This window comes from Anas acuta, chromosome 20 (assembly GCF_963932015.1).
Source record: "Anas acuta chromosome 20, bAnaAcu1.1, whole genome shotgun sequence".
Taxonomy (NCBI): Eukaryota; Metazoa; Chordata; class Aves; order Anseriformes; family Anatidae; genus Anas; species Anas acuta.
Genome location: NC_088998.1, coordinates 2,749,254 through 2,773,138, shown reverse-complemented (window position 1 = coordinate 2,773,138; position 23,885 = coordinate 2,749,254). Strand labels below are relative to the sequence as shown.

General features: G+C 54.1%; 1 protein-coding gene across 2 annotated transcripts in view; it reads right to left on the bottom strand.

Annotated features, from left to right (window-relative positions):
- Positions 1-23,885, bottom strand: part of LOC137842646 (collagen alpha-1(II) chain-like) — a 69,452-nt gene that overhangs the window by 29,400 nt on the left and 16,167 nt on the right. Inside the window, exons 2-8 of one of the 2 annotated variants that reach the window (XM_068656957.1) lie at positions 14,009-14,156; positions 13,335-13,493; positions 12,524-12,719; positions 11,749-11,886; positions 10,098-10,139; positions 1,388-1,664; positions 970-1,307 (exon numbers count right to left, since the gene is read on the bottom strand). In XM_068656957.1, the coding sequence (XP_068513058.1) occupies positions 970-1,307; positions 1,388-1,664; positions 10,098-10,139; positions 11,749-11,886; positions 12,524-12,719; positions 13,335-13,493; positions 14,009-14,156 (1,298 nt within the window). The remainder of the gene's footprint in view (positions 1-969; positions 1,308-1,387; positions 1,665-10,097; positions 10,140-11,748; positions 11,887-12,523; positions 12,720-13,334; positions 13,494-14,008; positions 14,157-23,885) is intronic. The other variant, XM_068656958.1, reaches the window with a different exon arrangement.

Genomic DNA, 23,885 nt, shown 5'->3' with positions numbered 1-23,885 from the left:
TGCGGGGGCAGCGGCCGCCTCCCTGCCTGAGCCCAGCAGCTCAGAAGCCCTTCAAGCTGCTCCAAATCCCGATCCAAGCCACCATCAAATCCCATCTCAATGCTTCCTATGGGGTGGGAAAAGCAATTCCCTGCTGGCTCAGCCTCCTCCCGCCAGGCCACCGCAGGGCTCAGCCCCTGGGATGCGTCTGCTGCTCCCGTGATGTTTCCTTCAGCATCTGCTCCTTTTGCTGCTTTATTTTATTTCCACTGGCAATAGCTGCAGGAACGAGGAGCTGACTTGAAAGGGAAGCTAGCAGTCCTAAATTTAACTGGTGTCCTACAATGCCTGGCACGCCGATGATGAATTTAGGGCCAATGCAGTGAACGCAGCCGTATGGACAGATGGCCCTGCACAGAGACCGGCCCCAGGGTCCCCAAATCCAGCCCAGGGTAGCCCTGTGCCCGATGTTCCCACATATGCAGGGTAGGAGGAGATGATGCCTGTAGTAGCCCTCAGTTGTGAAACCAATTGAATAAAATGCAGTTTTCTGCTTAAGAAAACCTCGCCAAGTGAAGGCTGACAACTCCTCTAAAGACCTACCTACCCTAAATTTACTATTTCTAAATTTTCCCTTTTTTTCTCATCCACTACACAATGAATGAGAACCAGGTTTCACTAACAACTTGAAAAACCAATAAAACCCTGTAACCCCGGGTTAATTCAACGCTTTGAGTTTTGGGGGGTGGCAGTGGTGGAGAAGCAAAGGAGCGATGCCAGCAGGGGCCTGCTGTGGGGACAGGGGCTGGAGGTGACAGCTTCACCTTAGGGCATCGTAAAACCAAAGCCAACAGCACTGGTAAATGACTTAAAACCACGTCTAGGGCAGAGGGCAGAAGGGAATGGTCTTCTCCCTTCTCCCATCTGCCTGTGGAGCTGCCACCTGCCCCCACTGCCCACCAGTCCCTCCCCATCACCTCCACCACTCACTGGCAGCCCTGGTGGCCCCGGTGGCCCCGGGGGTCCTGGCTTCATGCGAGCCCGCTGCCTGCGTGCCGCCGGTGAGATGGGGTACCCCAGGGTGGTGGGAGGCTGCTCCGGGTCACCTGCAGCCATCCCCAGCCCCGGGGGACCTTTGGGTGCAGCCTCCTGATGTGCCGATGGGGACAGCTTGGGGACAGCGGGCGCGCTGGCACGGCCGGGTTTGGTGGGTGGGAGGCGGCGCTGGGCACCCGCAGCACCCTGCTGCTTCCCCGTGGTGATGTTCTCCTGCTGGGGGTCGGTGGTGTGCTCCTTCTGGGCTGCTCGCTGCGATTTGGTTGGATGCCCTGGGGGGATAAAGCACCGTCAGGTACCAGGGCACTGCGCCCGAGCTCAGGAGAAAGGGAGGAAAGCGAAACAGACTCACGGGAGCTAGCAGTGACCCGTGGTCTGCTCCTGCTGAGCCCTGGCCTGCCAGGGCCGGTGATTTTATTGTAGGTGGAGTTCAACAGCTCAAAGCCTTCATCCTCAATAGAAAGGATTCCCTCCTCCTCCTCCTCCTCGTCTTCCTCAGCCGATGGCATCTCGTCAGCAGAGAGCGAAGGCAGGGTGCTCCCATCCGGCTGCAGGTTAAGGCTCTCCTCGGCATCCTCCCATGCCTGTGGTGGCCCCGAGGTCCAATCTGAATTGGAGAACCTCCAATCCTGAAAGAGAAAAATAATGAAATCTGAAGTTTTCTCTCTTTTTTTAAGCCAGCAGCTTGTTTCACCAGGGCTCGAGAGGCTGCCACTGCTCTGATGCCCTGTCCTGGTCCAACATGCACCCACGAGCCCCTTTCAGCACCAACAGAGCCGAAGTGGAATGGGCTCCATGCAGCTCCCCAGCCTTGGGAGATCCTGTCCGTGCCAGGCGGCTCAGTTCAGCCATCTCAGTCCAATGACAAATTCATTTACCACGGTGGTTTGCAAGGGATTCGCCTTGCCTTCATCTGTCCCACCAATGGTCCCTTCAGGATGGCGCAGGGCACGACGCCTCCCTCTGCCCTACAGCTCCAACACAGCCCAGGCACCAGCCGTGGATGGAGAAAAATGGCAACGTGGATAGGAACATCCATAAACAAGACAAAAACGTGAATGTGGAAAAGGAGATAAGCATTGCAGAGCTGCACCTGCAACACACTGCAGTTTTACATCCAGCGTCACAGACCGGGCTTGTACCCCAAGCCCCATAAGGCCCTGACCCTCCTTGGTCACAGCAGTGTTTCCAGCAGCCCCCCACACCCCCCAGAGCCTGCCCAGAGCTTGCCCTGGGGGGGACAGCCCCGTGCCAGGCAGCACCTGGAGCCCATGGGGCCGTGGCTGGGGGCTCCTTGGGGCTGGTGCAAGGCAGCTGAGGAACAGGCTGAGAGAAGTCACTAGAGGGAGATGCAGGCCCGTGAGTGCCTCGCAGGGCTGCGGAAGGGGAGCAAGTACAAGGAGACACCAAGCATCCTTCCCCGTGAGCCTTCTCGTGACTGAATCCATTTCTTGGCCTTGATCCTGCTCGGTTGCAGACCCCTCCTGGTGCTCCCAAGCCCCCCCCCAGCAGCAATCCCACCGCCAGAGGTTCTGCAGGCGAGGACCCACCGACACAGGTGGCCCTGGCCAAACTTGCTTCTGGAGATCCCTGGAGGCAGAGGAGCTCAAAAGGCAGCAGCATTTTCCTAGCAGCTGAAGGCTTTGTGCTCAGGTGTGGGAACAACCGGGAGGAACCCAGCCCAGGTCACCTCCATCCCACCTTACCGGAGCCCAACCACTGCAGCTGCAACTGTGTGGGGCTTCAAGCCAGCCCTTGACCCCTACACTCAACCTGAGAAACATTTTTCTGACCCAAGATGTTATCTGTGTACAGAGATTTGGGGGAGAATATGGGTATTTCTACCTCTGGTTTCAAGGTCCCGAGGATGCAGAGCTGGGTTCTGGGCTGCCTGCTCAGACACACACACACCACGTGCTGAAGGTCTGACTAAGCCCCGTGCTTCAGAGCCACCCACGTCACACTTCTGCTTCAACCAGAGCCGGGAATAACACCACGAGGTGCAATCCAGCCTCCCCCACTGACTCAGAGGCAGCAAGCTCACATTTTGGTGCCCGGCACCCATCCGACCCCTCCAGTCTCGTGCGCAGCCCCCACACAACAAAGCTGGTGGTGAGGCAGAGACCCCAGCTCGAGCAAAACCTCCCTCGTGCTCGGTCCTGGAGCTGCTGAAGGCAGCCTGACGGCCCTGGCATCGACACAACCACGTGCTCAGCAAAGCCAGGCAGTGGCAAAAGCCTGATTACAAAGAGGAGCTGCCAAAAGGCAGGTGAGGAAGGGGAGCACTTCGTTCAGAAATGATGTGGCTGTGCTCTGAGCACACACCAGATTTATTTTTTTTAAAGCCACTGATGATGTGTAATTAAATACAAAGAAGAGGAAGAGTTGGGGGAAGCAAAACTCATCACATTCCCGTTCTCTAGACCTCCCCACCCCGTGAACCCCATAAAGCAGCACAGCACTGGGGCGCTGGCAGGGAGCAGCCTTGCAGGCTGGCAGCACCCAGTCACTGTGGTAAGAAGGTAAGATCCAAGCCCCAAGGAAATCACACAGCTCTGCTCTCAAACCACCTGGGCATTGTTTCGAGCCCCAAAGCTGCTGCAATAGGAGTTGAAATGGTGAAGCACACAAGGAATCTGCTCTACCCACTGCGACGTTGGCTCTCCAGCCCACCACGGCTGTGTGAGCCCCCAGGAGGATGAGGCAGGAGCCATCAGCACTTCTCCACCACACAACCCCCTGCTCAGACCCACAGAGCTCAGGTACCACTGCTGGCCTTCTTCCCATCGCCTGGAGCCTGACCTGGAGTTCCTTGGTAGGAGCAATTAGCATCTTAGACTATTAACATGCTATAATTAGCAGCCATTAGCTCACTTTCCCCCCAGATAATGCAATTTACAGCCCACACAGTTTGTTAACAAACCACAGAAAAATTGGGGTCAGCTCCACGCACGCTCCAACATCTGCTCAGTAAATATTGACTGCTATGTGTAAACCTCCACCTCCAGCACCTGGAAACCTAAAGAAGAGCATCCAAAATAGGACAGGGAACAAAAACTCATCCCGAGGGATGGAAGAGGCTCAGAGGAGCGGTGGCACCAGGCATCAGAGGCTCCTCCACGAGCCTCTTCCTGCAGCCAGGCACAGTAATTAAACCCACGGCCTCTGCAATCACAGCTGCATGATTCAATTTGGGGTTTGGCGTGTCGTAAATCCAAGGAGAATGAGAGCTGGTGGGGGCTGGGGACTTGGCCTCTAAGTTCACATTAAAACAGTTTCAGAAAGTGACTCATTCCTGGTTAGATTTGGGTTTGGCTCTTTTGTAGTTGGGGGCGCAGAGGAATTCTTCTGTCTTCCCCAGAGAAATTTTCTCTTATTTTTAACTGAACTTCTCGTTAGTGGGCAGAGCTGCAGCAATGCAGGACGCTGCAGGAGGGCTCTGCAAGCTGGAAGGGAAAACATTTGAGTCCTGAGGTGGCAAAACGCGGCGCTGAAACCTGCCCTGAGCTGCAACCTGGGCACCAACCTGCTGTGAGCTCCCACCTCCTACAGCCCCCAGCCTCACAGGGGTGCAAGAAACCTGGCCATGGGCAAATTTTCTTTTAATTTAAGCAGGATCTGACAGCTTTTTTGGGGAAAAATCAGGGCCCTATTGCTTCCCAGGTCCCTCCTTGGGATCACAGACATCATCCCCATCTCCCAGCCGAAAAATGAAATTGTTCAGTATTGCAGTTTTAATGTTAGGTCTGGTGCTTTGGGAGGGTTTCCTGATTACAGGTTTGAAATACAACTTTAATGGTGAAAATTGAAGTAGCTCGCAAGACCCCTATTCCTCCCCTTCATCAAGAATCTTGTCGTTTTAAATTCAATTGGAAAGTGCTAATTTCTTTAAAATAAAACTTATGATAAATGAAACCATGGTTCTGAAACATGTCAGCTACAGCTGCTTTTGAGAGAACTTCACGCTTCATTCTGTGCATCTTACAGAGAGGGCAACCACGAGAGACAGCAGTGCCTCTGCTGCCTGCTGCAGCGTGAGGATGGGATGGTGACAAGGATGGGATGGTGACGAGGACAGGATGATTAAGCCCATGAAGTGCATGGACATCAGCAGCCAGAAAGCCTTTGACAGACAGAGGGCAGAGGAAGGTTGAGCTTAAATAGATGCTGAGATCCCAACCTCACAAATACTCCACAAAGCCCCAGATCTAAAAGCTTTCTTCAAAGTAAAACCTCCAGTGTCTAAGGGCTGGGAGCGGAGTGAAGGGGAGCCCACTGCTAGCGCAGCCTCAGAGACCAGGACCAGGCTCAGAGCTGAAGGAGCTCCTCGGGGAGCTGAGGAACCAAAACACCAGCGAGCATCGTGGGCCAGACCTCCACATCGGAGACATGAAAGCTCTGCCCATCCTTTGCTTTGCAAAACACTGACTGCTGCTAAAATAAAATCCAACACAAACTGCTAGCTGCAGAGGAAAGGCATCTAGGCAATGCTGGGGGATGGCATCCAGTGAGGATGGGTGTGGTAGGGAGCCAGGGCTTAAAGCCTGGACTCTGCTCCCATTTGCCTAAAATAAAGGTTATCGATGCCAGATGCAGGCGTGATTAACCAGGAGCAAAGCATTCAGGTGTGCAGTGGGGGTGTCAGGGCAGGATAAAGGCGTTGGTACATAAGTGAATGAGACTTGGTGGGAAGCCGGGGTGCAGCCCTGCAGCTGGCACCAAAAAAACACTGGAATTCCAAAGAAAAGGCTTGTCTGCGATTTTTAAATTCAGCTTGAATGTCTGGCATGGGAAAGGTCTGGACTAGAAGCTCTCATCTGGCGAGCTCTGGGGAAATGACCGACTCTAAGCTGCAAGTTACTGGTCCCTTACGCACCAGTAATCACAACTGGGTTATACGGGTTCTGTGTAAACAGAGCAAAGAGCCAAGATCAATAACATCCGTGCCTGCTCCTTCAAATAGCCAAATGTAGAGGTAGAAGCCATTACGAGGAGAACCAGCTGGGAAACCCAACCTGGGAACTGCTTCCAGCAGCTCAGCAGCTGCCCACAGCACGGGAGGCAGAAAGCATGGGGGGGGCGAAACCCCAGAATGACATACAGGGGGTGGGCAACCAGCAGGACCTGAAGGCAGGCAGGGGATGCTGCACCATAAGAGAGCAGAAAGGGTCAGCAACACAGAGCCAGATCTGTCGGGGAGCAGTGGCAGAGCCACCGCAGCCACGTTCCCGTCCCACGTTTGGGAAAAGCCAGATGGTATCACCAGAAGACAACGAGCTACTTCCCATTGCAGCAGTGACACGGAGGAGGTTGGAGCCAGGTTTCTCAGTCCAGCCCCGCTGATGCACCCCCGAAGCTCTGACACCGCAGGCTCTCCGCAACACACGCGCTGATGTTTGATTTGGCTCAGGGAGCTGGGGGAGTCCCAGGGGACTGGGAATGAGCTTTAACTTGTGCCAATAAGAAAGGGAAAAAAAAAAAAGCAAACAGGAGGCCTAAATAATTACAGACATTGTCCCCAAAATGAAGCCCAAGCTAAATAGTGGAGCAAGTGATAGAAGGCTTGTTAATAATGAAATTTCAGATAATGCAATCAGTGCCATGGTTTTGTGGCACAATCCTGTGCAACCCACTTGGTATCTCACCCAGGGAGATTAAGGGCATGTTGTTGACACAGATAAAACAGCGTCAGGGTAGTCATCCCAGACTTCTGTAGGGCTTTTTACTTGGTACAGCTGCATGCCACCATCCAGAAGCTAAATTCACTCGGTGAACGGGAAGCAGGTTAAAACCCAGCTTGGGGCACATCTGTCCGCAGGAGCCCAGGCAGCCAGCGTACTGTGCTGCACTCGTTTTCATCAGGGTCAGCCTAAGGAGAAGGTAATTCAAAGCTTCGTGCCTTCCTTACCAGGAAACACAGGTTTATTTATAGAAACCTTTTCTATCCAACAGTCAAAGGTACAATGCGATTTATGAGCTCGTGATAAGAGAAAGACAATTTAAAACTATTTTTCCCCTCCCAAAAAACATCAAACCTCTGGAAAAGCTTTCTGGGAAAGTTGAAAACCAGGACTGGGCTTTTTCCTAAGTGAATTAATTTATAGTAGCAATAATCACCAGGGAACCCTACGGGCTGCATTCAGCAGAAGATCAAGTCTGACATAATGATACCTGCAGCGTCTGCAGCAGGAGCCTGGGGGAAGGAAACTTCCTATTGCTGACCAAAGCACAGGATCTCGTGTGCAAGAGCTGTTTGCTCAACCAAAAAACGGGTTGGCTCAGCCCACTGATCACCCACACCACTGCTTTCCGTGACCAAGGGCAGCAGCGTTTGCTCGGCAGGTTGATATACGGCACTCAGGTGCTGGGCTTGGGAAGGGGATGGGTTGTAAGCCTAAATATTAAGATCAGTGATTTCTCTTTAGTGGTCCTTGTGAGCTGCTGCAGAAGCAGCCTGTTTTCACAGGGCAATGCTTGGGGGTCCCTAGAGCCTATCACGCAGTGGATTTTAAGTGCAATAAACCATCCAAGGACACATTACACTGCCTGAAAAAACAGTTTTGGAGGTCTTCTGATGGCTGAGATATTGGAGCTGCCAAAACACAGGGACAGTCACCTCCAGGACGCTGCTGAGAGCAGTGGAGACATCGCTTTGCTCAGGCTGTCAGAGCTCCCCACCAGCCTTCACAACAAACCTGCCGGGATGTTTGAGATCAGCCCAGGTCACCCAAGGAGCCCAGAGGCCACGGGAACATCCATCTCTTGACTTAATCAGGCTTCAGGCTGCTCGGACTGCCCAGGAAGGATGCTTTGGTAGTACTTGGACACTAAGCACTCAAAGGCACTAACAAGAATTTAGCAACGAAATCACCATTACCTGCTTTCAAAAGTTGTGTGTCAGACGGGCTTTCTCCCTGAACTTTAAGTAGAGCCAGCATTCCTCTGGCCATAAAAAAACAAAAGCAACTTCTTTCCTCTTCTCTACGTATGAATTACCTGTAACCATCACAAGCACCACACTGTGATTTGCTTCTCTCTGCTGGAATGTGTCTTGGCACAAGGAACAACCAGCAAGAAATCCTGTACAGTACGCTCCACTATAGTCTTTTACCCTAAACACTGAATATTTACAAATGCCAATATGTATATATATTTTTTGTAGGAGCTCATTATATTCCATTTGCTACTGCCCAGTGCTGCCTGATCCAGCAGAAATACACACAAATTGTGCTGCACAGGAGCATCTCCTCCAGTTAAGCCTCTGCAAAATGAGGAGCAGAGACCAGGTTTTTGCCTGGTGCATTCCTCTGGCTTGTTTGGCCTCTTTCTTCCCAGAAGTGTTTCCAAAAACTGACTTGCAAGGAGCTCCCTGGCCCTTGGCTCACACATGCCATGAAGTTACAGAACAATACCAGCCCCACTCGTTTCCCTATTCACATTCATAAGGCTTTCATGACACCACAAAACCAGATGACATCTAGGAACCAGTTTGAACAGTCGAGAGGGTTAAACCTGTGAGGAACAGCTTCAGGATCTCCGATTAAACTGCTTTGGAAAAGTCCAGTGACAAGCCCAGCCCTCACTCGTGTAAAGAAAGGAAGACAAAAGGGAGCAGAAGGGGGGCAGCACCACCCATCTCGTGAAGATGACCAATAAATAGTAACATACTTAAAAAAAATAATTATCACAAAAGGGGTAGACTGCAGTTTAGGCTGCCAGTAACAAGCAATTCATCTGTTCCCTTCATTCACTTACATCTTCCTCCACCATCACCGTAGCACTCAATAATTAATTAGCCCTCATTAGGAATTCAGGAATTTACCAATACACTCATTTACTTCTAAGTGAACAAAGGCACAGAAAGTGCAACCCCAAGCCCGGCTTTGCACAGCCCCGGCAGCAGGGCCGATCTGCTCTTCATTACGTGCGAACTGCGATACGCTCGTAGTGCTTTTTTTTTTTTCTTTCAATAAATCCAAACGTCAAAGATCCTGAGGCGTCTCTGGTCCTGATTAAGTGCTTGTGAAACAAACTCATCCCAAGCCCAGCGTCTCGTTAGCCTTCCCCTGTAAACGTCACCAGTTCCCTACCACGGCAGCATCTCACTGACCAGGACTCGAGGTCCAACCCCGGTGAGGCGCAGACCATTTTCCAGATGGGAAGAGCAACTTCACCATTTTGTTTCACCATTTCATTGCCCACAACACCCAGTGGGACAGCAGCGTGCTCACCCACAAACCTTCCTGCTGCTGCAATATCGGGTCAGGGCTCAGCCCAGGAGCACAGGGCACGAGCCCAGCTCCAAGGCCCACTTGGCCCCGCACAAAGCCTGGCTTACACCAGGGGACTGGCGAGGTGCAGCCAGGCAGATTAAGCCAGACAAGACCAAGAACAGAGACCATGGGCAAGGGTAAAGAGCAGCACCTGGGAGGGAGAGGGAAATGTGGAAAGGAATCCCTATTGCTCAGACATACAAAAAAAAATCTCAATTTACATTTGCTGGCAGGCTTCCCCTCCGGGTGTCTGTTTGCATGAACTTGAGCAACAAATCTTGGCTAGAAATCCCAAGTAAAACAAACAGAGGCTTTGCAGCTCGCCTCACTGCGAGCATCACCCCCTGCAAGGCACCGAGCAGGAGGCTCGGTCCGACCTCGTGCTGGGTGGGTGCCGCAGGCGCTAGCACCAGAGGCAGCAGTCACCCAGCTGCTTCTTGAACCGTGTACAGACCTCACCACCCTGCCAGCCCCACCATTTGCTTCCTCCCTCCCAGAAATGCCACAGGCAGGTCCATGAACACCACTGTGCATGCAGTGAGCTGGTCCATGCCTGGTCACACGTCCAGCCAGCCACCCCTCTCGGGCTCAGTGCAAATTCAGAAAGGCCACCTTGACTCAGCTTAGCTCCCAGCAACTCCAGTACATGTCAAGGAACAGTCATAAGATATTGTAAACAAAGATAAAACAATCATAACTTGTAGCTCTGTCTGGGTGTTCGGTTTTTACCCGATAGCTCACTGGAGCAAACCTGCCCATAGCCCCTGCCGCAGCGCAGGAGAGCCGTACCTGAGCAGACGCATCCCAGATTTCATTGGTTTCCTTTGGCACCTGCACAGTTGGAGAGAAAGAGGAAAAACATCACTGCCCAAGAACTGCACCGACGAAAGTGCGTGGTTATTGCTGGCACTGGGATTTGAGCACACGCTGCCTGCTCTGGCACGGGAAGCATCCCGGGAGCGTGCGCTGGGAAGCAGCCAGTCGTGGCGAGGAGCAAGCAGCTTCCCATTAAACCTCTTGAGTCCCTGGGTGGCTTTTGCGGTTTCCTTTGTTTTGGTTTCGAAGCTAATCAGCCCTGAGGAGGCCAACGAGGGATGGGGACTGGTGTGATTTGGGCAGAATCACCCTGGCGTTCCCACTCGCAGTCAACTTAGTGAAGCTGAAAATAAAATCTTCTCCCTGCTGGGTAAGCCACCGGAGCCATTCAGTGAGTGTTATGGGCATTATAGCCCAGGGCAGTGTTAATAACACTAATTGCAATAATAGCGTGTTGAGAGGAGCCCATCCTCGCAGGCTGTAAGATGGATCTTGTAGCTTGCTAAACCAGAGATTTGCCCTCATTTCTTAGCTGCAGGGAGGGAGCTCGATTTACCTCGCAGCACCCCAGCCAGCACCTGAGGGCGGTCAGCAGGGACATGCCTAGGGTCATATGGGGGATGACCGGAGGATACGTGTCCTGGGAACTCAGCAGTCTCCCCCAAAGCAGGCAGATCACCACCACAGGCCGCTTTTCACTGCTCTGCATTACCTGCCCCGGCCATCCCTGCTGCTGGCACTGGGACGAAGTGGCAGGCAGGGCCCAGGAGGGCAGATCTCCCATCCCACACCTAGCTCCCTCCCTGACGCTGCCCTTTCCAGCCCCTCAGAAGGGTATTACCCACAGGAGGCTGATGCAAACCCTGCCATTAAGCCCTTGCCTTCAGCAAGCCTTGTCCAGGCAGCTGCAAAGCCCTGCTGGCCTGAGACTTCAGCCTGCCCACTGGGTGCTAAGGGTAAGAGCCCTCACGCCACCAAAAATCTTTTAGTGGACTTCAACACCTGGCCAAGAGATAAAGTTGCTCCTTGGGTAAACTCCTGGCTCCCGAGGAAAGCCTGGGTGCTTTGTGTCCTTGGGAATTTACTGTGGGATCCAGGCTTGGGGAGACGGATGTATTACTTAAAAAAAATAATAAATGAACAGTAATAAAATAAATCCCACAAAATTCCCATTCACGATATAGAGGGAAAAGCCTTCCAAAGGCTGATGCAATGCAGCAATCTCGCCGGCCATGAGCAAGACCTTCGAAGCGATGCAGAGCTCCTGGTCCCAGCTCTGCCCCACTCCCAGCAGGGAGCTGCAGCGTTACTCCAGGGCTGAGCACAACTTCCCTGTGCTCAACACTTGGGCAGTCAGGCACACACCCAGCTTTGGCTCCAAAATGTTTCCTCTAACTCATTCTCCCCTTTGCACCAAGCCCATCTGTGACTTCAAGGGAGGGTCTGGATGATGGCAGACCCACCACCACCACCACCACCTCCCCAAATCTCAGCTCAGAGCAGAAACCTGAGCCCTCCCAGGCTCCCCTAACCCCCTGGCTTGGTCCTTGCACTCGGAACAGGTTACTCCACACAGGAGCCCGGTCCAGCACCCCCAGGATTTGGCAGCTGCCCTCAGCCACACCTCTGGCCATGTGGGTGAGAGGTCCCCTGGGGACGGCAGGCGGCTGAGGCGGGGGGCACACGCTGTGCCGTAGCTGTGGCAGTGCTCGCTGGCGGCCGCTGGGTCTCCCATCACGAAGATCAGCTGCTGTAGGGCACCCTGGGGGGAAGACACAGACAATTTACCCTCCTGCTCCCTCCAGAGGAGAGGGAAAAGTCTGGGGAGTGTGCAGCTTCCCTGGGCTTCTTGGCAGGCTGCTTTGGGCAGTCACCCTTCGACAAGCTCCCCGCCAAATCCTTCACATGCTGACTGCACAGACGGCTTCTGTACATGGCACTAGCCATGGGCACAGAGGATGAGAGGAAAAGACTAACCCAGCGGTGTGCACGGCTGCCCTGACCCAACCACAAACACTTGGCACATCTCAAAGCCTTCGCGCAGCTCATCCCCAAACAGGGAACATCGGCGGTGGGTTTCAGCAAGAGAGGGCAATGGGCTCTGAGGTGGAGCTGCAACCTCACTTCTACCTCTTAGGGTAGGCTAAATTAGACGTAAGGAAGGAATTCTTCATCCAGAGGGCGGTGAGGCCCTGGCCCAGGCTGCCCAGAGGAGCTGTGGGTGCCCCATCCCTGGCAGTGCCCAAGGACAGGCTGCATGGGGCTGGGGGCAGGGGGCCCTGCCCGTGGCAGGGGTTGGAATGGGGTGGGCTTTAAGGTCCCCTCCAACACAAACCTTTCTGTGATTCACGCAGCTGAAGCAAACCATGTCTCCAAACTCAGCCCTGCCCAGCTCTCACCTCAAAGGGGATCTCGAAGGCCTCGACCAGGCCCCCGAGGACGACCAGCCCCTCCGTGCTCACTCCCATCCCGACGTGGCCGGACCAGCTCGCTCTCCCCACCAGCCGGCAGTCCACGTGCAGCTCCAGCCCCTCCGAGGAGATGCCGAGAGCCACTCGGTGCCAGTGCCCGTCGCTGAGCAGGGAAACCGGGAACCTGTGCTCCCCAGAGGGGTTGGGAAGAGACAAAACAGGAAATTTGGGTCTGACAGCTCGCGTGTCTCACCTGGACTTCACCCGTACCAGCTCCCGGGGTCCCTCAGCATCCATCCTCAGTGGAAGGGATGTGCTGTGATCCTCAACACCAGAAACCACCACGCCTGGCTCTACAAACAGCTTTTAGCAGGTGAAAAGCAATCAGGGTCCTTATGAAGGAGGTCAGGGTTGTCACCTAGGGAGCCTGAGGGATGGTGCTGGGCTGCAGCTGCTCACCAGCAGGTCCAGGACACAGTCCAGGTCGGTAATAAACAGCCTGGGGGAGCCCCATGTTCATGCCAAGTCCTGTTTGTACTCTGGACTGGGAACTAGCTGGTGAGATGGTCAACCAGCATGGGCATCTGAACCTCTTTGCTTTTTGTTTTGTTTTCTGCATCGTTTTGATGAAGCAGAGTTAGGTCTGAGGGACCATCAGACAGAGGGGACAGGAACGCGACCCTGGTTCAGCAGAGCTGGGATGGGAACAGCACTGCTCAAAGCCCCCGCTGGGGCTCTCGTGTCCAGTTTTAAGTCAAAGAAAAAAAATGCAGAAAGCAGCAGGTGAGCTGGGACTTACTCATAGTGTCTCCTCCTCGTGGTGACAAAGACCAGGCCGTAGGGGCTCACCCGGATCTGGAAGAGCACGCGGCTCCGGTGGCTCAGGATGGTCACCAGGCTGGTGTCCTCCTTCAGCGAGTACCTGAGCCTCAGCAGCACGCTCAGCTCGTCGGCAAACCTGGGGGAGAAGCGGCCTCTGGCACCCTGCAGCAGTGGCTGAGTCACCACAGGCTGACAGCTTAGGGCAAAAAAATGAGTCACGGCACAAAGGAACTCGGTGAGAACAGCAACAATAAAATGTAAGAATCCCAGAGCAAGCAGCCTTTCAGACTGTAGGGTCAGGTGCTCAAAGAGGAGCAGCCAGCCCCAAACTAGCTGCTTGCTGCTGTGCCTTGGCATTAGGCAGGGATGGAGGATGGGGTTGGGACCTCTCCCTCTCCAGTCCTGTGCTGGAGCAGAGAGGATTTCCCGATGGGAACACCAAGAAAACATCCTCCTGGAAATGGTCGGGCACCGTGTTTCTTCCCTGCTCACAACCCACAGGAGCACAAGAAAGGGAGGAAACACCGAGCTGCCAGGACTGTGGAGGAGATGCAATTATCTTCATCTTGTGGAACGGGATCCTACAGCCAGCCCTCAAACCCACGAGCATGCACAGGGTGATTCCGAGCTGCCCCCAGCCCCATTGCCCACCTGTCCCCAAAGGCCTCCCTCGTAGGGATGCTGAGCGTGGAGTACTGCCCGATCCCCAGGACGCTGCAGTTGGCCTCATCGTAGCCGAAGGAAGTATTGGTGAGGTCCTGCACGTGGGAGGTCATTTTGTCCAGCAAGTTCACTTCATCTGCATGGGGAAAACACACAGTCAGCAGCTGAGCTGCCTTCGTGGCAGGGCTCTGCTCGTTGCTCTTCCCAGGAGATGGACAACAGCTGAACCCCCAACAGGGTGCTCAGTCCTTTCCCAAGCCTCCTTGTTGAAGTTTGCCCACTACCAACAAAAAAAATGGCATAAAGGCAGAGCGATGAAGCCTCTGCATCCTTCCAGAGGTGGCTGCGGGACCCCCCCCCTGCCCAAAGCAGGGCACTGCTGCAAGGTGTGAGCCCCATGGGGATCCGTGCATCACGCAAATCCCCTTCCCCAGCAGGTGAGGAGCCCTCTCTGAGCAGGGCCCTGCCAACACGCGGGTGTTGGAGTTGGTGAGAGGCCCTGCTCTGGGCTGCTTGGCAGCTCCAGTGCTTCAGTCTCGGGAGGAGTTTTACCTCCCTCGGTGAACGCACACGCTCCTTGCCAAGCTCATTCGTTAAAGCAGCGTACAGCTGGGAACAAGCTGTTAAAAGCCACAAGGTTTCTTGTTCACATCCATTAGCAAAAAATAAAATTAAAAAAAAAATTAAGGACAGCAGACACCTGGCTCTACCCAGACACGCTGCTTCCACCTCGGAGACATCTCCAGGCCCCTCACGTCTCAGCAAAAGAGGAGGGAAAAGGGTGCTGCAGGGGTGCCTCGGCCATCCCTGGTGGCTTGGGGCACCACCTGGTGCTTCCCCAGCTCCCACACCATTACAGCACTGCTGTGCTCCCAGGCAGCTCTCAGCAAAGCAAGACGAGCACACAGCAAGAGTTTTTAGCAGCAGGAATCTCACAAACACTGTGCAGGACCAGAGGGCGCAGGGCTGAGCTCCTCAGAGAGGGCAGCAGTTAGGAGCCCTGAACTGGTGCCAGGTCTGCCAGGTTCATCAGCGCCAGAAGCAATGCATGTGTGCAGGGTTGGGAAATAATCTGGGAATTCACACAGCTGACAGAGGGGAAAAGATGAGGGATGTTTGTCCCTTCTCCTTCCCAAGCAGCTCTGGGAGATTTCCCAGCTGCTGGCAGCTGTGGATGTGCCAGGGGCTGTGTGCTTCATCCCCAGGTCCTCATCACTGCTGGGCTCTGCTGGTGGTTGCAGGCAGACCAGAGCAAACCCAAGGGATCCCGTCAGGTGATCTCCCTACCCAGGCTGCAGCTGAGGACATACCGTGATAAACAGTGTGGTGAAATGGAAGCTCTCCTGGGAGGTGTGGGCTTTACGTGTGCCTTGAGCACGAGCAAAAATTAGCAGTGTTCCATGGAAACACACACATGCAGGGTAATGTTAAGCCCGTGCTTGGTGCTCTCCTAAAGAGAGCAGCAGAAAAGCCTCTCCCATGACCTGGGTGCCCCACACCATGACCATCAGCAAGGAGGAGGACAGGCCACCCTGGTCCCCAGGGAGCCACCACCCACACCCTGGGGTGCCCCAAGCACCGCTCTCCTCCTCTCCCTGACTTCCCCCAGGAGCCCAGAGAAGCACTGAGACAAACGAGGAGCCCCTCGGACACCTGTCCTCCCATGGAGCTGGGCAGGCTGCTGAGCAGGTGCCCTTCTCCTGCTTGGCCACCTCCATACCACGGCTCTTCCATGTGCATGGCCCCATCTGCCCCTCTGTGCCCTCCAGAAGCAGCTCTCCTTTTGTTCATTTTAGCTTAATCCAGCTGATTTCTGTACTGCCAGGGCCTCAGAAATGCCTCCAGCAAACCCCCCTGCTGCACAAGCCAGCAAAACCTCAGCTGGAGCCGACCTGCCACAGACACTTTGAAGAGCATCTCGTGGGGCAGCCACAGCTCGTGGCACCGGACGACGTGCACAGGGCTGCCCCTTACACCTCATGGCCAGCCACCCTCAGCACTGAAGCTTCTGCTTGCAGCTTCTCCCCAGGATTCACCAAGGGTCTCTCCCCATCCTGACACTGCTGGGTTTCAGCTCGTTACAGGAGCACTGCGGATTTGCATTACGTTTCAGAGCGGGTTTGTTTTTTCTCTTTGCCTTACCCCCTGGGAACAGACGTGCTGCTGCTCAAGGACGGGGATTACCGTGGAAGCAAAGCTCAGCTGCAGGTCTGAGTCACCAGATCGGGGTCACAGCCTTCGTGGGAGCAGATTAATGCAGGCAGGTGGATGCAGAGGATGCAGCGAGGCACAGCTGCAGGCAGGGACCGGCCACCCCATGCAGCTGGTGCCATAACCCCAGGCAAGGCTCCCCACTTCTCACCTCCAGGACATATCCTGCAGGCAAACCAACATCTTTCCTATTTGACCTCAAACCAAAAGCCTGCAGGAGGGTCATTTTGTGCTGGAAAGGGGATTGCTGGAGCTCGGCAGCTGCTGTCAAACAGCTCAGCTCCAGGCACCTGACACAGTGCAGGGACCTTTGCAGGCAGCCCAGTGCCAGGGGGATTTGTGCAGGGCACAAGCACCAACCATGAAGCCAGAGCCAAAAACACATCATTCTGAGCTGAAGGGAGCCCCACAATGATGTTACCCAATGGCCACAAGGGCACAAAGTGCATTTTGTGATGATTGCTCCCTGGGATGGGGAACACTGCCACGGCACAGCACCCTGCAGGAATTTGGGGTGCCTGCACGAAGCTCTTACCCCACAGAGCTAGGCTCTGCCTCCACGAGCCCAGAAGCTGCACCAAGGGACACAGCCACAGGGACCTCGTGTTTCAGCTCGATTGTCCCAGAAATGCCAAGGGGAGGGAGCCAGCACAGCCTTGCAAAGCCCAGCAGCAGAGGATGCAGCCTCTGGTTATCAGCAGCAGGCCTGGGACCAATATTACTGCCCCCACCTTCACTGGGCACTTAAAGAAATGGCTATTTCAAAAACTATGATTTTTTGTGTTTTCAAAAAAGGAAGCTATTCAGTAAATCTAAAAGCATGCACCCCTGACTTGAAATGACTTCGAAAAAACACATAGAAATAGGGAGTAAAGTCTTTGCCCCATCACTCTGAGAAGTTAGGAACAAATTCCATCTCTGATATTAAGCACGCAGAAAGCCCCAGCATTTCTGGGATAGGAAGGCCAGGATGTTTAAAGGCAAAGGGTCTGCGTGTGCCCCTACACTGGTACAAGGGATCTGGCCAATGCACCAGCACCACCAGTGCTCCCAGTCACCTGCAAGAGGAGAGGGGGCCAGAAGCGGGTCTGAAAATGGGGCTGTGAGCTTGGGTGGAGCAAAATCCACCTGAGAGAGAGGAGAGGCAGCAGAGGAGGCATGCAGAGAAGGGGTCCTGCTGGGAGACAACTACCTGCAGCATGAGGGCAAAGTCCATGCAGGGAGCACAACCAGAGGCAGGGCTGCAGGCAAGCACACAGCACCATGGCTCAGGGAAGGGCTGAGCACCCAAAACAGAGCTTAAATGGGCTCTGGGGCAGGGGTGTGGGTGGAGGTCCCAGGTGAGGCTGCTCAGGTCCGTTATGGCCCGTTTGTGCTCTGGAGGCCACCACTGGTCCTGTCCCACCCCGTCCCAGTGCTGTGGTTTGGGTGGTAGGGCCAGAAAAACGCCTGCTCGGGTTGAAGTTCTCCCCAAAGTGGAGAAGCAAGGGGAAAAAAGGGTGGTTTTAAACAATGTAAAACATAATTGGAGCCCTGGGAGAACTCCTAACAGCATCTGTCAGACCCATCACTTCCCTGGGAGGGCGGCACTGCTTGGGGTATGAACTAACGGGGTCGGACAAGTCCTGGGGACAGCCCCGCAGGAGGGCCCTGTGCTTGCTGCATGGGGGAGCAGAGCCTGAGGGAAATACCCCTGGAAGCAGGCTCACAGTCCGTGCACTTCAGCAATGTTTCCAAACAAAATTGGAGACGTCTGTACATCACTAGAACTTAATAAAAATAAAGATTCTGTGCATTAAAGGATGGAAAAAGTGGCCTTTTTTTTACCAGGGTAAGGGTTTCCTGGCACCTCACACCCCTGACCTCACCCCCTTGGCACACCCATAGCCAATAACCACAGACCCAAAACCAGACGGCCCTCCCAGAGCACCGGTGCTCCTCCACCCCTTGGCGTTTCCATTTCACCCAGTGCAAGGTTTGTGCCGGTGCCTCCGGTCCAGCCGGGGGCTGCTGCGGGGCACACACCTGGGGGCAGCCCCCGTCCATGCAGAGCTCCATTTCCATGCACAAACTCCTTCCTTTCCCTGATTTCATAAAAACCTGCATACAGATGACCTTCTAAAACATCAATTGCTACAGCAAAGGAAAAAAAAAAAAAACGATATGAAAAGGCATCTTTATATTATTTCAGACTTTCCTGATGACTACACACACACACTCCACAAGGACAGCTTGGCAGTACTGCATCTACAGGACATAACCCTTTGGCAGCTCTTCCCATTTCTCCCTCTCCTACCATTATTTGTAACAACAACAACAACAAAATGTACACAGCAGCCATCCGTGTCACCTCCTGCACCACGCTGCTTTCCTGCTGTGTCCAGTTCCCCGGTCACCCAACGATTTCTTTGTAAGTGCTACACGAGCCATGGGAGAGGAGGTTTAAGCTGACGGTGCTGTATGTCCACTCAGAGGTTATGCAACGGGATTAAAGCTCCTCCTGCTCTGGGGAGCGCAGAGGATTTGGTTTTGACTCAGTGGCTGCGAGCTGGAGGGGGCAGAGCCAAGGCAGGAAGAAAAAGAAAGAGCGCGCTGCTCCTGGACATCCTCGTAGCTACTCAGTGGAGGAGTGAAAGCCTCCAACCAGCCGCCCATGGAGAGGACAGAAATGTCAGGGAAACCTTTTCGGAAGACAAGCTAGCTGCACACATTGTTTGGGCAGGAAAACCCGGGCTCAGGCGGTTTCTCAGCTCATTACGCAGATCCGCAGGTGTGCTGCTGCTTTGTTCCTGCACCTCCAGAGGGACGGGGATGGGGCTTTGGGGACAAAGCCTGGGGAGGAGGAAGGGCTGCTGGGGACACGGGGTGACCCCGAGCGAGGACACGCTGGCCATGAGCAAAAGGAGGCCAAGAGGCAGAAGCAGAGAGGCTGCACAAGAGCTTTCTGGAGAAGAGCAACAGGAGAGGAAGAGCTGGGACGTGTTAATCCCACAGAGGGGACCATGACACCAGGAGGCCGCAGGAGCAGGGAAGCAGGCTCGGTGGGCACGGCAGCCTTCAGCCTCACCATCCTCTTCTTCTCTCAGATCTTATCACCTCAAATCCTCATGCACAAGCAAACGCGGAGCAAGTCAATGTCCTGGTGGTTCAGGGAGTTCAGGAACCTCTTGAACAAGTTGCAGGGAAGGAGGGGAGGGCAGGGGAGGAAAGCTCACAGCGGCTGGCTGCTCTGCAGGATTTGGTGGCCACATTTGCTTTTTTTTTTATAATAAGAAAGCAACAGAAAAGAAACCACTTCTGACCTTCCCAGACATCAGCTTGGAGAAGAGAAGGCTCTGGGGAGACCTTACTGAGGCCTCCCAGTGCCTAAAGGGTGCTACAGGAAAGGTGGGGAGGGACTCTTTGTCGGGGAATGAAGTGATAGGACAAGGGGTAATGGCTTTAAACTGAAAGAGGGTAGGTTTAGATTAGATATAAGGAGGAAATTCTTGACTCAGAGGGTGGTGAGACCTTGGCACAGGTTGCCTGAAAAGCTGTGGGTGCCTCATCCCTGGCAGTGCCCAAGGCCAGGCTGGATGGGGCTGGGGGCAGGGGGTCCTGCCCATGACAGGGGTTGGAACAGGATGGGCTTTAGGGTCCCCTCCAACCGAAACCCTTCTCTGACTCCATCCCACAGAGCTCCTCAACAATCTCCTTCCTGAGGACCAAAGTTCCTGACCTCAAACCAAAGCTCCTGGTCTCCAGGAAGCACCCTGGGGTGTCACACTTCACCCAGCCCTGAACCTCCCCTCCCGTCCCCTGCTCCCCACGTACCCCAACCCCTGCTCGCTCTGCTCTGTGCCCCCAGGTCCCGTCCCTCCTGGAGCACCAACACCAGATGCCGTTGGGTTGAGCTCAAACCCTCACTTCACCAAAGCCAAACCCTGTGGAACCGATGTTTTATCTATATTAAAGGCTTAATAAGGTTCAGCTAGAGGGGAATTTTTAAACGGATTTCATTTAAACCTGTGCAAATCCCCGCACAGCCACTCTTCAATCAGTTCAAGTCTGCTTTACAGCAATTAAACTTAATTACTGAATTACAGTGAATCAGCACAAACCAGATTTGAATTGGTCTACAGTGCTTATGCAGAGGAATCTGTGTGATTAATTTAAAACCAAGTCAAAAACGTGCTAGTAAAAGTTGTGTGACAGGGAGTGGGGACAAGTCCCAGAAATGTTGGCCCTCACTGTCCCTAGTAAATAACCTCCTGTTTGCTGCTTCATTGTCAAAGTCATTTAATAGCAAGTTCTGCAAATTATCACCCTCTGGGGGCTTGTGTCCAGCACCAGCTCTCCGGGCATCTCCCTCTGTTTTGTAGGGTTGCAAAGGACAACGTCAATGTACACAAAGCGTCTGCAGGAAAGGTTTCTTACAAAAGGAAATGTGATTTCAGCGTTTGGGGATGGAGCAGCTCTTGGATGGGAAATGGCTACTTCCGAAACACCTCGGTCACCTTCTTTGCTCCTGGAAGTCATCTCACAAGCACTGCTGCAGCTTTGCCTCCCCTGCAGCAGGCTGGTTGTTTCATGCCTGGCAGAGCCTCCGCCTGAGCTCTTATTTCAGCAACGTTTGGAGTGTCTCGAGTAACAAGGGAAACGGCCGGGTTAGCTTTATCTCCTGCTGCAGACCTGCACATCTGGGAGAGCTTACAGCCTGAAGAATAGCACCAGGGCTGCCCAGGCTCCCATCCCGGGACGCTCATTTCAACAACCAGACCAGGCCGTCCTGCGAATCCCCTTCTGGTGATGAGTCAGTCCCTTTGGGTTAATCTAACAGCGCTGATAAACTTCCCTGTAACGCCACCCGAGGCCGAGAGGGAACCTTAAACCCGATATCGCCGAGATGTGTGAGGCAGGGCAGACCTCGGCGGCGCACCCAGCTCTTAGTCACTGCAGGAAGGCACCAGCAGGAGCCTGACCTGTGCCAGCAGCCACCGGGCTTCATTGCAGCAAATAAAATCAAAATAAAATCAGAAGACATTTATTGTAACCTGGCTGAGTTTCACCTTGAACTGTGCTCCCAGCAGACCCAAGCAGCAGGAGTCTTCAGCAGGGCTGGAGAAGAGCAGGCAAAAGGGGCAACCTCCAGGTAAGCCAAAGGTGCCCAGAAAGCATCTTTCTGTGGCCTTTGCCTTTTGTGCGCCCAGAAGGGGATCTGGCACTCAGGCCTCTCTTAGCAGAGGAGGCAGGGCAGGATCCCACAGCCTGCCCCAACTGCACCTCCGAGGCAGCGATGATGAGGATGACAACCACGACAACGTGCTGACTCTCATTATTCATGGCACATTGCCAACCCACCAGAAGAAGGTAGTGGCAGTTGCATTTCTCTGGACAGGTGGAGAAAGAACGTCCTTCTCCCACCAAATAATGGACAGTAAATTGTTCCGGGACAGAAACACCCCGGGGAGGGAGTCTTCCCGTAAAGCACGGGCACTGCTGCCTAGCCAGGAGGGTCTGTAAGCAATGCAACCAAAAATCAACACTAAGATCATTTTATGGGCAAGTTGAAACGTGAACATGATAAACATAATAAGCCCGTCAGGAAGCAGCCCTCTGCAGAGCCCTGCTGCCTGACTCAGAGCGGGCAGGAGGGAAGGAGCAGCTCGGCACCGCGGGAGCACGGAGCAGCAGGATGGGACCGGCCTCTCCACAAGGGGCCAGGGGCTCTGCCCCTGCTGGGTCTCGGTGTTTTTGTGCCCCATGTGCTTTATCAACAGCCCTGAAGGCTAATTGGCTGGGGGAGGGCAGGGAGTCAGATAACTTAATTTTCCAGGTGTGATAAGAGCCGGTGACTTCACTCAGGAAGCAATCATATCTTGCCAGTGTAAAGGCTTGGCTCGGGTCACTCCCTCCTCACCACGGAGGCACTGCGTTATCGCATCCCTGTGAAAGGAGCTGGGGGACGGGCAAGGATCCTGAAGCAGCCAGAAGCAGGCTGCAGCCATTTCCCAACCACCTCCCAACAGATCCTGAGCTCGCAGGAGACCAGAGGCAGGGAAGGCAGCTCCCTCCCGCCTGCATTTCTCAAGAGCGCAGGGTCTAATGCAAGAGATTCCCCATTGCACAAACAGCTGGCAAAGGTGCTGCCTCTGCCTGAACCTGTCCTAACACGGGGAAGCTTTCCCAGCCACGTCTTCACTCAGCAAGGCCAAGTTTTCCCCTTTTTGACATGGTTCACCTCGGCTCAAATACAACCTGCCGGGCTGCACTCAGTCTGGAGATAAACGAGCTCCCCGCAAAGCACCACGATCCATCATGATGTTAAACTTCATTTGATAGGGACAAATATTCTGGAGGTTCTAACCATGACCCCATGCATCTTTAGGCCTGGGGGACCCCAGGAAAAGGGGGAGGAAGGAGAGGGAGGTGTGCGGGGCCCCCGCACCAGCCCAGCCCTCCCAGCCCTGCGCACGCCGCTCCCTGCAAACAGCTCAGAGCAATGCAGAGAAAAACCAGAAAAGAAGCATTTCCCAGACTAACAAGCTGACATTTCACAGCCAAAAAGCACTCCAATTTTCACCTCGGGCAAAACATGTGCACGTTTGTGATTCACTCCACACCCGCGGCTGCCAACTTTCTTGCACAAACTGTGGAACTGTTGCGGTTTCCACCTTTACGGAACTCCTGAATGCTCCCCCGAGCTCTTTACGCTCAGCATTACTCAGAGCTGCTCCCCTCTCCACCCCAATTCCCTCCCCCAAGGTATTTCTGCACATTTGGGTGCCTGCGAGCCTTCAAGGCTCATTGACGTGGGCTGCTTGCAGGGGCTGGACACCCATCGGATGCCCCATGGAGGTGCCGGACACCAGCTGGGAGATGTCAGAGCCCCCGAGCCACCCAGGCATGCCCCCAGCTGTGCTGGATGTGCCCCTTTTCCATCAGCTCTCCCATCCACCACGGCCACCCGAGGTCCTGAGGCTGAGCCTGCCTCACCAAGAGCAGATCCTGGACCAGAGAGGGGCTGCAGGCTAGGGTGAGGATGGGCACGGATGCTCCACGGGGACCAAGGCAGCCTCCTGCAATCATTTACAGGTGAGATCCCACAGCAGGCACGCTCAGCACATGGGCACGGGGTGACCTCTGCAACCATCAGCAGTTATGCAAAAGCCCTTTGCTGGGTTTTAAGCTCTCCGTCCCTCTTTTCTCCCCAAAGCTCAGAGTCATCATCCTGCCCACGGGCTGGTCCATGCCTGCTCCTGCATCCACCACCTCCAAGGCTGCACAGGAGCATCCCTTACCCACTGATCTGCACCTCCCAGATCAAATAAAGTTTTCTCTCCGTCTCCTAGAAAATTTCCCGAGGAGAAAAGTGAGTTTGTTATGCAGAAGAACCTAAAGAAAAAAATATCCCAACAAAAAAAACAGCTTTCAGGCCTTCATTACTCATCGCAAGTAAAGCTGAGGAGGCTCGGGCCACCCATGCCCACACCTGCACGCTGCAGACCCGAGCAGATGACACTGAGAAAATCCTGGATTCGGGATGTGGGGGAGGTCTCAGGGTTGAATGAAATTGCTGGAAAGGAATTGGTGTTAAGCAGAAAACTTCCCCAGTATTTCTATTAAAAAAAAAAAAAGTTAAAAAAAAGAAAAGTGAGTCATTTTGAGTCAGCCT